The following is a 13,893-nucleotide window of genomic DNA, read 5'->3' on the forward strand; positions in this document are numbered from 1 at the left end:
GTCGGGTCGGACTAAGCCTTAGCGCGCGGGACAGCAGCGATGGCCAGCGGCGGAGTGGGGGGAACGGCTCCGTCCTCCGCCTGGAGGGGGCGAAGGGCTGGGGGCGCCCAAAGAGGAACGCGATCAAGAGCGAGGGAGACGAGCGATCCTCCCCGCGGTCTCCGCTAAGCTCTTCTACCCAGGGGGCTGGGCGGAGCCGCCGCCGCCAGAAGAGGAGGAGGAGGAGGAGGAGGAGCTGCTTGATGCTGCCGCTGCAGCTGCCACTTAGCAAGCCGGAAAATCTTGTTCTCGGCTGGTACTGGGTGAAGCTTTGCTAGCCTCTGGGAGATCCGCGAGCGGATGCTGGAGGAAGCTGGAGGGAATCATGAGGCGACGGGGGTGTTTGGGAGATGAGTACGTGGGCTGCGGGGAGGGCCCGGGCAGCAGCGGGGCGGGGGGGGGGGGGAAGAAGGGAGGCCCTGCGCGAGGGCCTGGAGAGCTCGGCTCCGGGCGGGATCCGCGGACGGTTGCAGAGTCGTGGGCTTCTTTGCTTAGCTCAGTGTTTCTCAACCTTAACAATTTTAAGGCATGTGGACTTCAACTCCCAGAATTCCACAGCCAGCATTGCTGGCTGTGGAATTCTGGGAGTTGAAGTCCACATGCCTTAAAATTGTCAAGGTTGAGAAACATTGGCCTTAGCTGGCTTCGAGAGAACGGCCCGGAGCCTCTCTCTCTCGAGGTGCCCGTCTATGACGACGCGCTCGTGCACTTTGCTTGGCAACAATATAGAAGTGGTTTGCCGTTCGGTTTCCCCCGCGATGTTTGCCCGACCTGTTCCAGTCCGGTGCTCATCCCTGGCTTTCCCGGTGTTTTTCTACCCAAGTAGAAACCACCGGGTCTGACCGTGCTTAGGTTGATCGTTTAATTTATTTGGTTTGGGGTGGTGGGGGTGGTGAGGGTGAGAGGAAGCATGAGGCCCTTTGCTCTGGCTATTTGAACAGAACTTCATTCCGGAATTGTTCTCTTTTGGACATATCCGGTGTGGTTCCTAGATGTTAACAGACAGAAAGAGGCAAAGTTCAACCTGCATAGGTGGGGACTTAGTTGCCTTCCTGTTTGCACCGCTTAAGAAAAAGTGAGGAGAAAAAAAGAAAGGGGGGGGGGAGAGCAACACTCTAAGACTGTGTTTCTCAAAACCTTGACAATTTTAAGGCATGTGGACTTCAACTCCCAGAATTCCACAGCCAGCAATGCTGGCTGTGGAATTCTGGGAGTTGAAGTCCACATGCCTTAAAATTGTCAAGGTTGAGAAACACTGAAAAGAACTAGAGGTAGAAGGGGAGGACCACATTCATACCTATAAAGGGGAGGATACATAAATGAGACTTTCTCTCCCAAGGGAATTGACCCAGACACTTGTTTTCAAAGTGGGTTAAATTAGTAGCTCTAAGTTGCTCAAATATCTAAAAGGGGGAGTGAATTTGGTCAGGAGAGTGAATACAGTTAAAGAAAGGGATGGGGGAGAAAGAGTTTTCTTGCTTTGATCCTGGAAAATCTAAAGGGCAAAACAAGGAGTGCTGCAGAGTTCGGTGTGGTTCAAGTCAAACTTGATGCAGAGGGTAAAGTTTAGTAGTATCCCTCCCCTGCAATCCACACCATTTTGTGGAGATCATGGTTAAAACCTGAGCCTTGCAGTTCTGTGTAGATTTTAGCAACCCCCTGGAAATTGACCCTCACTTTAACAATTAAAAACAGTTTTTGCCTGCAGACAGGGAAAAGGAAAAAAGAAAAAGGGGAAATTCTGCCTTGCCCTGCTGAGGATTTTTTTTTTTTACATAGAGTTCTGTTTCCACAGCTAGCTATTAAGTTTCATGTCACTAGATTAGACTACAGTTTTGCATAAACCTTTGAAAAGTATCCAGCAGTTACAGTATGCACTATATTTAATGAGAAGTATAGCTACAGACATCCTGTGGCAAGAAAATTTAACAGTCCTCCGCTATATTGCCTTAAGGGAACTGTTTCAACTGTCCATAAGACGGCAAAGCAATTTAACTTGCAGGTTTGGTGAGACGCTTTTTTAAAAAAAGTATTCAAGATGAATTTAATTATAGTTCAATTTTTAATGGTTTAATGTTACATGAAGTGACTGGCAGCCTAACCATGAAAATCATACAAGATGGTTTAATTCTGTTATGTTATGAAGATTATATTTTCATATGTGTGCTTATTAGTGTAGAACTCCTGAATATTTGTCCTGAGTATTTGGGGTCATGCAGGAGTTTTGTCTTCTTTGGGTTGATTCTGACTGCCATTTCTGATCTCTGTAGTTTGAAGGGTACATGTGACTAACCTACCTCAGACTCCCTCACCCATTCTGCTACCTCAGGAGCCTAATAGCATTGGATTTCCACTGGTTCTGGACACCCTCAAGGGGCCATGAGACTAGCAGGTGAGCTGTGGCTGGGAGAAAAAAGCAAGAGCAAATGGCAGCCCTTCAGACAGGAAAATCATGGTCTTTAGCCACTGACATCCAGTAGGCCCTTTTAGAGCATTTAACCTTCTGGGATATCTTGGGGAAAATATGGTAGCCACTACTGGATGCCTGTAGTGTAGCATTTGGATTCAGCCTTCCTTCAGAGTTTCTTTTTGGCTTTGCTTTGACCTGACTTCATTTTTCTTAATTGTTTCAGGTCCTCTTCGTGTTGTCGTGATTGTCTTGACGGCAGGGCTAACCTGGATCCTTGTCAGTATCTTGTTGGGGACCCAAAGCAGTTTCTCTCGCCTGCAGCAGTTCCTCCTCAACAGTAAGAACAAGGACACTAAGAAAGGGGAAGGATGGAGGAGTGCTAGGACATAGAGTAGAATAATAACTTTATTGTCACTTTGAATGTACACTAATCAGCGTACATTAAAATGAAATTTCGTTGCATACAGCTCTCAAAGGTCACCACCTCCAATATACACTACATAAATATGACAAATAAATAAATGCAGAATTATGCATATACCCATGTATATTATATGACAAAGAAAGACAACAATCTAGTTCGGATTATGTATACATGTGCATGGCGAGAAAAACGAATCTTACGAGATTACCAGACGGATGGCATAGGGAAGAAAGCTATTACAGAAACGGGTAGTCCTGCTAGAAATACTTCGAAACCTCCTCCCAGAGGGGAGCAACAGAAACAGACCGTAGAGTGGGTGCGTGGGGTCTCTAATAATGCTTTGAGTTCTAAGCACATAGCGCTTATAAGCAGCGTCCTGAATACCAGGAAGCGAGCAAGCAAGTGTTCCCTTGCAACAACTACCATCTTTCCTGTGCATGCTGACTGTGCTTTGCTATTAACTAGGGATATGCAGTGCTTCAAATCCAAAGCAGAAAAGGTGGGCTTGCATATTTCAGCAGTTGAAAAACTTCAAAAAGCTGCTTCTTCTCCTGGGGGGGGGGGTGTCATTCACAGACTGTAGTGGTAGGGTCTCAGGAAAACGCACATTTCAGATAAGGCATTGTTGAAAGGATGAAGTAAGATGCCTTGCAGTAGAGACAGGCATGTTCTTTACACCTCCTTGTTTCCTGCTTTGGATCTGAAGTACTGCATTTCCTTACTCTTGGCCTTCCGTACGTTCAGCAGAATGTTCAGTAGGGCATCAAAATACCTAGAAGGATAAGAGAACTTTTAGATAGGCCTTTTCTGATCTAAGCGCCCTCCAGATGTGTGGCTTTCAGCTTCCAGAATTTCCAGCCAGCATGATCATTGCTGAAAAATTTGAGAATTGACATCCACATATAGAGAAGTTGCCTAAAGTTGGGAAATATCTCTGCATGGCCATTAGATGTGAAGGCTAAATGCAATCTTTGTTTATGAAAGTATACCTCCCAAGTACTAGGGACGGAGAGCAAAGAAGGCTGGTCACCTTCATTGGATTGCCAAGTCACTGAAGAAATCCACATGTTGTCATGAGGATTGTGTGATTAACTGTAGAGAAAGTTCAGTGGCAGTGTGGGGCTCTTTTTATATTATACAGTGTCCTGGACTGGCCTTGTACCTGCAAGTAAATGAAATTAAAGCTGTGTTAAGGTGCAGCTATAGTCTATGTGCCAGTTATACTTGAAATTAGAACAACAATTTGGATTAAAGCAGAGAGAATTCAAAGACCCCCAGCAGAGATCTTTCATAATTTACTAAACACAATTTATTACACTTTACCCTAAACTTTTAACTTTCCTTTGGTGACTAATCCCAAGAATTCTAATTACTTCTGAATACTCATTTCTACTTTTTGTTCCCCTGGTCCATGTGATGCATGCATTTATTTTGCTGAAGGGCTTATTATTGCATTCTTGCAACAATTTCATAAAGCTGGTTCAATACAAAAATGAGACAGTGTAAAGTCACTGAGTGAGAGTGAATAATGATTCAGAATGTGGAACCTTGGAGAGGTTTAACAACCTAATGACACCTGATGCTTTTAAGCCATCATTTCAGGTCAATCAGAAGAGGCAAGTCTTCCTTAGCTTGCTGTTTTGAATATCCTTTTCAAGCTTAATCAGAAACAAATCTTTTAAAAGTAATCCTTTGGCACAGTCCATGCTGAAGTATTGAAAAATGAAGGAAACTTTTATACTGGGTCCTGGGTGCCTCTGTATCTTTGAGGAGATGAGGCAGGACATTAATTACAGTTTTCAAACAGATCTTGACTTGCATCTGACTAAACCTTTTAGCACAGAGTGATAACCCTACATTGAGTATCTTGCTGATGCTGCTGTTTCTTTGCTTCCTTGCAGGTCCAGAGAACACTCCCGCTACAGGTAGATGATTGGCTACATTTCTGCACAGTTCCTACCAGCCTCCCCCAACCTGGTGCCGTCTCCCTTTGTTCCTAGTTAGTTGGAGTAACAATTTGCAAGCAATGTATGTGTAGAACAGCCTTGTCTAACCAGATGGCCCTTCTGTTCTATTGGATATTGACTTCCATCATCCCTAGCTATCTTATCATTGGTGATGGGAGTCTTCATACATATAACATATAAATAAGGAGCCAGGGTTAGGATACGAGGAATTAATGTATTTGCAAACCCATGGCTGAACCTGGCCTTGCTAAGACTTCCTGGACAATTAAACCACTATAGCTTTCAAACAGATCTTGAACTGCATCGGACTAAACCAACATGCACTTTTTTAGCACAGCTGAAATAAGTGCCAAGACAGTCCATTGCAATTATCTTTGACTTAGGATCAAATAGATCCTGGAATTGCGGGTGTTAAGTAAGATGCCCATGTGATCACTTCGCTCAGTGGTCACAATCCTGGCTCTCCTGTTAAGTGACCACATGGGTCGTTAAGTGAACAGAGCAAAAGAGCTCCCCTCTGTTTGCAAAAGAGAAATCTAGTGGCTTGGTTGGGAAAAAACAACAACAACCCTCCAGTCTGTGGCAGGAGCTCCCCCTCCCCCAGTGCATGAAGGAGAGGGGAACCCTTCAGCCGTTGCAATATTCTTTGCCGGCTTCTCCATTGACTTCTTGGGGAAGCTGGCAGAGAAGATTGCAAATGGGGAATCATGTGATTGCGGGGTGCTTGGTAACCAGTTGTTAAGTGTGAATATGTTTCCAAGTATGCAAAAGGCAATCATGACCATGGGAGGATGAAGTAGCAGTCGTAACTTCAAGAACGAGTCATAAGTAGCTTCCGTCATAACTTTCAACAGTCATTAAGCAACCATTTGTAAGTCAAGGGTTATCAGTAGTGTTTTCACTAGGCTGCTTGCCATGGCTAAGCGAAATAACAAAAATGAATAACAATTGTTCATAGTTAACAGAAAATAAAGGAAATGAAAGCGTTCTGGGAGTCAACAAGTCTTTTCGCTCAGACACCTTCACTAGCTGAGAGGTATATGATTTGATCCGTACAAGGAAGAACAAATTAGTAAAAATGCAGACAGAAGTTATATAGTGCAGGACTGGACACAGGGGAAGCTTGCATTGTCAACTTGATATGCTTTCTTGGGGAAATCAGACTGGCATTAATCCTTATCGGCTATCTGGTAACAAATTTTTCAGTTTCTTTGCTGCAGTGTAACTGCAGAATCTGTAATCTGATTACAGCTACCAGATGTAGGATAGGGAAAAAATGACACATTTCCCCCTAACTCGGTGAGAAGTGAATTGTCTATAGCCAGAGTGTGAGATAAAGAGATTACATACGAAGCTTGTTTCTGTTTGCTAAACATAGATGTAATTGTCCAGTTCCCAGAATTCTCATTTAACATGACAAAAAAGAAATAGCTAAGACAGGGGTAGGCAACCTTGGCTCAGGAATTCTGGGAGTTGAAGTCATAAAAGAGCCAAGGTTGCCTACCCCTGAGCTAAGGAATTCTGAGAGGGAAGGCAGGTAGAGGAAGGCTGGTGTAAGACATTGCAAGGACTGGTAGGAAGCCAAGATCCTGTGCCACTTATCTGTCTCGTCTGTCCTGGCTTTGTGTCTCTCTTACTATCCCTGGAATCCTGACTCTTTATCCATCATTGTCAGATTTGGACAAGATCAGAGTGGTCTCGGCAAAGAATTTTGCAGGCAGCCGCAATAGTCATCGCAGTGAGTTCAGAGGAGTTGAAAAGGAATTGGGGATACAGGATAGAATAATGGACTTCCATGTAGTAGTTCTAAAAAAGTTGGTCTTCCCTTTTGCCCTTATTTCCCAGAAGGTCCCTTGCGCAGGTAGAAAAAAAAATCTCCTTCCTATTTCTTTAATTCTTTAATACAGGAGGCTTGTGTATGTTTTCTGATTTGTAAGGTGACTTTGACTGGGTGGTAAAGTAGACTTCCCTCTCCCGAGTAGGTCCTCAAAATTCTTCAACAGCCCTGGCACCAGCTCTTAAGCTGGTTTGAAGTCCTTGGGACACCGAAGGTTGAGTGTAGTGCCCTGGCCCTTGTGTTAAGTCACCATAGTTAGAATGGGAAGCATTGGTATGATCCTTGGAGTAAGGGTAATAGGGAAAATTGTTAGTCCATACTAATCTGGAAGTTATTTTGCACTGAAATCAAGAAGACATATGCAAGATAGTTTCCACTTCAGTATACTGACCAGGGACTTGAAGATCTCACCTTTGCTATCTTTTCAGAACCAAGGCCAAAGAAATACAAGTGTGGCCTCCCCCAGTCCTGCCCAGAGCATTCGTTTGCCTTCCGGATGACAAGCGGTGCAGCCAATGTCATTGGGCCCAAGATCTGCCTTGAAGATAAAATGTGAGCCAGGCAAAGTCTTGACAGTTGGATATACTTGTGCAAATCCATGCACAAGTATATCCATGTACTAGATCCCGGGATAGCCTCCTTTGAAGTCTCTGATCTGGCCTTTTATTTCTTTCAGGCTAATGAGCAGCATAAAGGATAATGTAGGCAGAGGTCTGAACGTTGCCCTGGTGAATGGTGAGATAGACTTTACGTACCTTAAAGTTGTATGATTTTATAAAGGCGCTCCAGTTTTGGGGGCTCTGCAGGACTGCTTCAAAAGATGCTCAGCTCTATTCTCCAATATATCTAATGTTGGATTCATAAACCATAATATTAGACACCATGATTTGATTCCTAACAATTTATCTGTTTGGCTAAGCTAAGGCCTTCATTCAAGTGCATAATGTCATAGTGGGTGGGATGTTGGAATAATGAGGAAGGGGAGAGATACAAAACTTAAATTCTAAAAAGCAGAACAAACAAAATGGCACACTTAAAAAATACCTTAAAATGGAAATGAAGTGCACTAGTAGATTTCAACCGTATGATAAAAGGATGATAGGGACAATGTGCCAATTGCCCACCCAACAGAGGCTGGAGAGTAGTGTACATGTGGCCATTAACCCTGCTCTGCTTTGCTTTCAGGTGTGAATGGAGACTTGATTGATGCTAAGTCTTTTGACATGTGGGCAGGAGGTGAGTGTGTGGTAACAGAAAGGATTTGGTATTGATAGATAGAAAATAGAGTGGTCTGGAGAAAAGCTGAGGCAGTTCTCTGAAAAAAAAGGAAAGGATGCTGTAGATATGTAAGAAAAGCTGGGCTAGACTTTCCTATCTTTCTCAAGCTAACTCTTCTCCTCTCCTCCAGATGTGAACGAGCTGCTAAAATTCATCCGGTCATTGCACGAAGGGACATTAGTATTTGTTGCCTCTTATGACGATCCTGCCACAAAGTAAGTGTTGAATGATGTTCAGTCCCAAAATACACTGATTCATGTGATGACATTTCATACAGGTAGTCCTCGACTTACAACAGTTCATTTAGCGACAGTTCAAAGTTACAAGGGCACTGGGAAAAAAAGTGACTTATGACAGTTTTTCACTGTTACAATCTTTGGTCATGTGATCAAAATTCAGATGCTTGGCAACTGGTTCATATTTACATGACCGTTGTGGTGTCCCAAGGTCATGTGATCACCTTTTGCGATCTTCAGACAAGCAAAGTCAATGGGGAAGCCAGATTCACTTAACAACTGGGTTACTAACTTATCAACTGCAGTGATTCATTTAACAACTGAGGCAAGGAAAGTTGTAAAATGGGGCAAAACTCAACAAATGTCTCACTTAACAACAGAAAGTTTGGGCTCAGTTGTAATCGTAAGTCGAGGACTATCTGTATTGACATAAAGCATTAAGAAACATTCTTATGTACACTTTAGCAGCCTCCACTCAGGATTCTGAGCAACCAATACTTGGACGTTATGTATTGTGAAAGTAACATGTATCCAGTGTGGCTAGTAGCGATTAAGAGCCTAAACATCCATTAAAGCCTTCTAAGTTGGCTTTAATCACATCCATTACATGCAATTTGAATAATATTAACAACAAGGATTTCCTTTCACTTGTTTACATAATTTGAGCCCTTTGGTCAACATACCAACTGGCTCTTATAGACAGGCATTCAGAAGTCATGTGAAATTAACAGTTTTACAAGTTTATATGCCAGTCTTTAATAGAAAAGTCCACGTGGCAGGTCATGCATTAAACATATTACATAGCATATGCATACACCACCCAGAACCTGTGAAGGAGATGAGCGGTTAAGATAAATAAATAAATAGTAAAATCATGAGACCAAAGTTCCATTGATTGGGAATGGTTCCTTTATGTACACCGATTGGTGTTTGATAAAAATGCTATTATCAAATGGTGGACAGATACGTTTGAATAAATTCAGGCTCAAAAATGCTGGGCTTTGCTATCATTTGCATAAGAGGCACAGCTTTTGTCAGTTCAGGGATGCAGAAGGTGCTCAGTAAGGTTACAGGTTCTGTCCAAAAGTGGGCAAAGCTAGAGGTCAAAGTGGGCCTGAATTTGGAGGGTTGTGTGGTTTTAAGGAAAGTGGCACAGCAGTTTAGGACATCCATTTTCCCCCTTAAAATCTCCCCCAGGCCATGAAAGGGGTGCTGATGCAGCCCAAGGGCCCGATGTCTAATGCCCCAATTTAGGAGTAAAAGTTGGGTTGCCAGATGTGACCAAGAGCAGTTTTTGCACTTTTTAAGAGTTGCCCAGAAGACAAAATTGGGCAGGAGCAGCTTCTCCCTTTGATGCAGCACATAGGTGGGAAAGAAATTCTGATTGTAGTAATTCTTCACCTGGAGGTAGCCTTGGCAGCCTTTTGGCATCACATGGTTCTTTGTCTAGAAGAGGAGAGGCAGCTGTTTTTTCCATCTTCCAAAAGTCGCGCTACTGCCTTTTCTGAAATCAACAGTCTAAAAGGGCTATTTCTCATTAGGGCTTCTGGATGTTCTCCCTGCTTGGAAGAACCGAGTTTGGTATACATGTAGGTACATGGATCATTTCAAATGTTAGACCATCAAGTGCTGAACTGGTCTTTTTCAACTACAGATTTGCCTGGGTTTCTATAGATCTCCTAAGGAGACCTACTAGGTCCCCTTTAGGTTCGAGATTGGGGTCCTCTGCATTAGCAGTTCCTCACAAAGCATATAAAAATATCACGGGGAACAATATGAAGGAACTCTATTGCTCCTCTAAAGAGAAACATGTGCTTTTGTCACTCACCCAAATAAGAACGTTGAGAATATTTCCAGTTGTTATAGATACAAACATAGATGCTGGGGAAACTATTCCAAATCTTTTTTTTTTAAGCCATTGCCTTTGATTTAAATAAGAAGGTTAGTGGGAGTGAATAGAAGGTGAAAAGGAAGTTGCCTAAATCAAGCCAAGAATACAAAGGAGAAGAGGAAATGTACAGATGGAGTAAGAGAAGTGAACCACAGAGGGTTTTTTTGCTCAATCTCCTTCTCTGCTTCACTCCAGAATGAATGAGGAGGCCCGTAAAATCTTCACAGAACTGGGCAGCAAATTCGCTCGGGAACTGGCCTTTCGAGACAGCTGGGTCTTTGTTGGAGCCAAAGGAGTGCAAGACAAGAGTCCCTTTGAGCAGGTATTTGGTTCCGGACCTTGGAAGGGTCCCCAGAGTCAGTTGAAATAATCTCTGTCAAAGAGGTCAGGCCCCATGCAAGACCTCACTTTTGTTCTTTTCTGCAGCACGTGAGAAACAGCAGAAGCTCCAACAAGTACGAGGGCTGGCCCGAAGCCCTTGAGATGGAGGGTTGCATTCCGCAGCGAACCACCGAGGTCCTGTGAGGGTCCGTTTCTTCAAAACTTCAAAGTGAATTTTCTCATGGGGATGGGAGAAAAAGTCTCCAGTCTTCCACCTGTTGTTGTCTACCCTTATTGTGGCAGCTACCCTTCTTTCCGTCTCCAGAAGGCAGTGCCTTAATAAGGCCGACCAGTTGCCCTTTTCAGAAAAGCTTTCTTGCCATGGACTTTGGGAAGAGAGAAAGTGTAAACTCCTTATTGCCGGATTAGTTCTCCGTTCCCTTCTCTAGTGCCTTACATTTTTCCCAGGCGAAGGGGTCTAATCCTCCTTGCCCTCTTCCCTGCTATAAATTTGCAGAGCCGATTGATTTGCTCAACTGAGAACCAGCCTGGGGGGTTTTATATGTGGATAATTTAAAGCGGGAGGAAGAACTCTTGGGCAGGGGGAGTAGGCAGGGAGATATCATGAAAAGTGGGAAGGTCCCCTCATTTCTTTATCTCCACAACATGCTTCTATCATGCCTTCTTTACACATTTGCACCTTTCTTTGATCCCGTGCACATCTCAGTCATAGGTGCATTCTTCGTATGTGTAGAATCCCTGCACTGCTCAGCTGAAAAGCTCAGCTGAAAAGCATGGAGGTCCAAGGAAGAGTCCTGTATTCATGAGGTTCTGCCAGAGGAACCACTCTGAATCAGAGTTTATCTATTTTAACACCACTGCTGTTCCAAATGCACCCCCCTTAGTTTGCTAAACTTGAGAAATGCCCAGTTACTGCTTCCTGTAGTGTAATGTTGGTGCTTCAGTTTGTGAGGGGATGGGGTGAGGACTGAGTCTTTCATTCATCCTTCTGCCCGTGTTCATTTTTTTTTTTATAGAGTGTAGTGGAGGGAATCCAAGCTCAAAGTTTCCATTTGCCCAATCCTTGTTGCTGAACAGCTTCTTCAATAAATACTGTGTATAACAACCGAGGCTTGTTGTTTGAAATGGTTGCTGACCCGCCCCCTCCTCCCCAAAACACCTGGTTCGTCCCATGGGATCTATAATTAAAGATGTGATTATGCACTTGTTGAATTTTCTATTGCAGCTTTATTGACTACCACTGCCAACATTTTGGCTGGTAGACTATGTCCATTGCCAGTTGACCTGTCAATGCACCAATTCATGCACTGGCAGTTTTCTTTTCTACGATGTATCTTGCATGTGAGCTTTGATGCTCCGTTCTTAGAGGTCTCACTTCTGCCTCTCTTTTACCTCCTTTCCTTACAATATTACAATATGAGCGTCAAGACAGGCAAATTACAACACTTGGAAGGCAAGAGAAAGGACAACTGCTATTGTATATCAGCCAAAAGCTATAAAAGCATCTGCGTTTTATTTTGCTTTTTCCTTCACTGATCTCTTCTCCCACCCTGAGGTGTCCGATTGATTTGATTTACATGGCCAGCCATCTACAGAAGTGACTTCAGATGGCTTACAAATGGTTAGAGGGTAAGAAAAAAAAGAATAAAAAAAACCAGAATAACAGCAACACAACACTGAAAACAGAATAAACAAACCAACCACATTTGGTTTATTTACATTCAGGTCCTTTCAATTCTGAATGGGATTATCCAATACTGTGGCTCGGTGCACGGGGGAGAAGCCTGGCTTTCAGCATTTTACAGGCTCTCTTGCAGTGCCTGCCCCAGTAAGTTTGGGGCCATCAGAGGGAATCTTGTACCATAGGGCAGGCACTGCAAGAGAGAAGGCACACCTGTCTTCTAGATTGCACAAGGTCCATGTCCCAGGTAAAAAAAGAAGAAGCATGCTACTGTGCTGGATGTTATGGAATGAGCGAAGATAAGCAGTGCCACAAATAACCTGGCCACGTGCTATAATTCAAGTACTACACAATTGGCATATTTTGAATTACTCTCAAAAGCCTATAGGGAACCAGTGCACCTTGCAACATAGTAGTGTTATCTGGGCACACCATAGTGAACCCACCATAGTGAACCCAACTGCCTGCCTTTCCAGCAAGTGTTAAGAATCCAACAGGATCCTCAAATTGTGCACCAGTGTTGTCTTTGGGAGAACAATCCCATCCTGCACCAATAATGGAGAGCCCCCAGAATTGGGGAATCCCCCAATTCCCCAAAACTATAGCTGAGCCAATTTGGTAGTTAAAGGCACCAGACAACAAACTCAGACTGAATTCTAGTCCTACATTAGGCATGAAGCCAGCTGGGTGGTTTTGGGCCAAGTCTCTCTCTCTCAGCCTTAGGAATAAGGCAAGGACAAACCACTTCTGAAAAATCTTGCCTAGAAAACTGGAGATACTTTTCTGGGCAGTTACCAGGAATCAAGACTGTCTTGAAGGCACTCCCTTCTCAGTCTTGCTTTTGTTAAGTTGAAGTCTGTTTTTCTCACAGCCTTTATATACTTTGGCAACAGCAACTGGTTTGGCCTATCCCTAGGCTAATAGATTTATAACTAGGTGTCATCAGGATATTGATAGCTGATCTGTTGATGGATGGCCTCATCTAGCAGCTTCATGTAGATATTAAATAGGATCAAAGAAAGTAAAAGCAGAGGTTTCAAACTAGATCTCTTCCCCTACCCCAACACTGGCTGGAACTGATTCTGGAAGAAGGAAAAGAACCATTGGAATATCGTACAGCCCATTCTTACTTCAAAGTCAATAAAGAAGGATTGATTAATGGTATTACAGGTTGTTGGGAAATCAGGATTAAGATGGATGCAGTAGCCCATCACAATCCTGCAAAAGATAATCTACAAGTGTGATCAAGGCTATTTCAGCACCGTGTTCCTATCTGAAACCACACTGAAAGTATTCCACATAATCTGATTTGTCCAGGGTCCTCCAGACTGTAAACCAAATATCTTCTCAATAGCCTTTCTTAAAAGGAAAAATTGGGAGACCAAGCAAAAATTGCCAAGTACCATTGGAGCTAGGGATGCTTCTTGAAGAAGAGACAGACTATCCCATCTTTCAGAACCAGGGGAACTATACTCTCTATCAAGCATGCCTTTACCAGCTGGATCCAACCACATGTTATTCTCCTATGAAGGCTTTAATCAACAAAGAGTGATAAAGATCTGGTACACAGTTGTGCTAGCACAACTGACAATTTTGTCTACTTTCTAATCTCTTTCCAGATAAAAAGGCACTTGACTGTGCATAGTCAGTTTCTGCATAAACAATCCCCATGGTGAATCAGAGTAATTTTATCTGACATGTTTAGTCTTGACATTGCTCCGTAGCTATTCCTCCAACCTCCTCCGTCCCCAGGGGAGACTGGAGTACTCTAAACAAAGTAGCTGACAG

The 13,893-nt window shown here is 43.4% G+C and overlaps 1 protein-coding gene across 2 annotated transcripts; it reads left to right on the forward strand.

The window, feature by feature from the left end:
- Positions 1-265: 265 nt before the first annotated feature.
- Positions 266-11,530, forward strand: LOC107289353 (protein FAM3A). Of its 2 annotated transcripts, XM_015818090.1 has the most exons (10): positions 266-393; positions 2,310-2,431; positions 2,673-2,786; positions 4,775-4,798; positions 7,106-7,229; positions 7,354-7,412; positions 7,863-7,913; positions 8,086-8,170; positions 10,278-10,404; positions 10,509-11,530. In XM_015818090.1, the coding sequence occupies exons 2-10, from the start codon at positions 2,419-2,421 to the stop codon at positions 10,605-10,607; spliced, it is 696 nt and encodes a 231-aa protein (XP_015673576.1). In that variant the 5' UTR covers positions 266-393; positions 2,310-2,418; the 3' UTR covers positions 10,608-11,530. The 2 variants fall into 2 exon arrangements, with proteins under 2 accessions (XP_015673576.1, XP_015673577.1); XM_015818091.1 differs by lacking the exon at positions 7,863-7,913.
- The last annotated feature ends 2,363 nt before the right edge of the window (positions 11,531-13,893 follow it).

Source organism: Protobothrops mucrosquamatus, unplaced genomic scaffold, assembly GCF_001527695.2.
Source record: "Protobothrops mucrosquamatus isolate PMUCROS unplaced genomic scaffold, P.Mucros_1.0 scaffold679, whole genome shotgun sequence".
In the NCBI taxonomy this organism is placed as follows: domain Eukaryota; kingdom Metazoa; phylum Chordata; class Lepidosauria; order Squamata; family Viperidae; genus Protobothrops; species Protobothrops mucrosquamatus.

Excerpts from the sequence above, each read along its gene's own strand:
- LOC107289353 (XM_015818090.1), top strand. Across the intron at positions 7,230-7,353 it reads ATCTGCCTTGAAGATAAAAT|GCTAATGAGCAGCATAAAGG; the intron begins GTGAGCCAGGCA and ends TATTTCTTTCAG. Across the intron at positions 8,171-10,277 it reads TATGACGATCCTGCCACAAA|AATGAATGAGGAGGCCCGTA; the intron begins GTAAGTGTTGAA and ends GCTTCACTCCAG.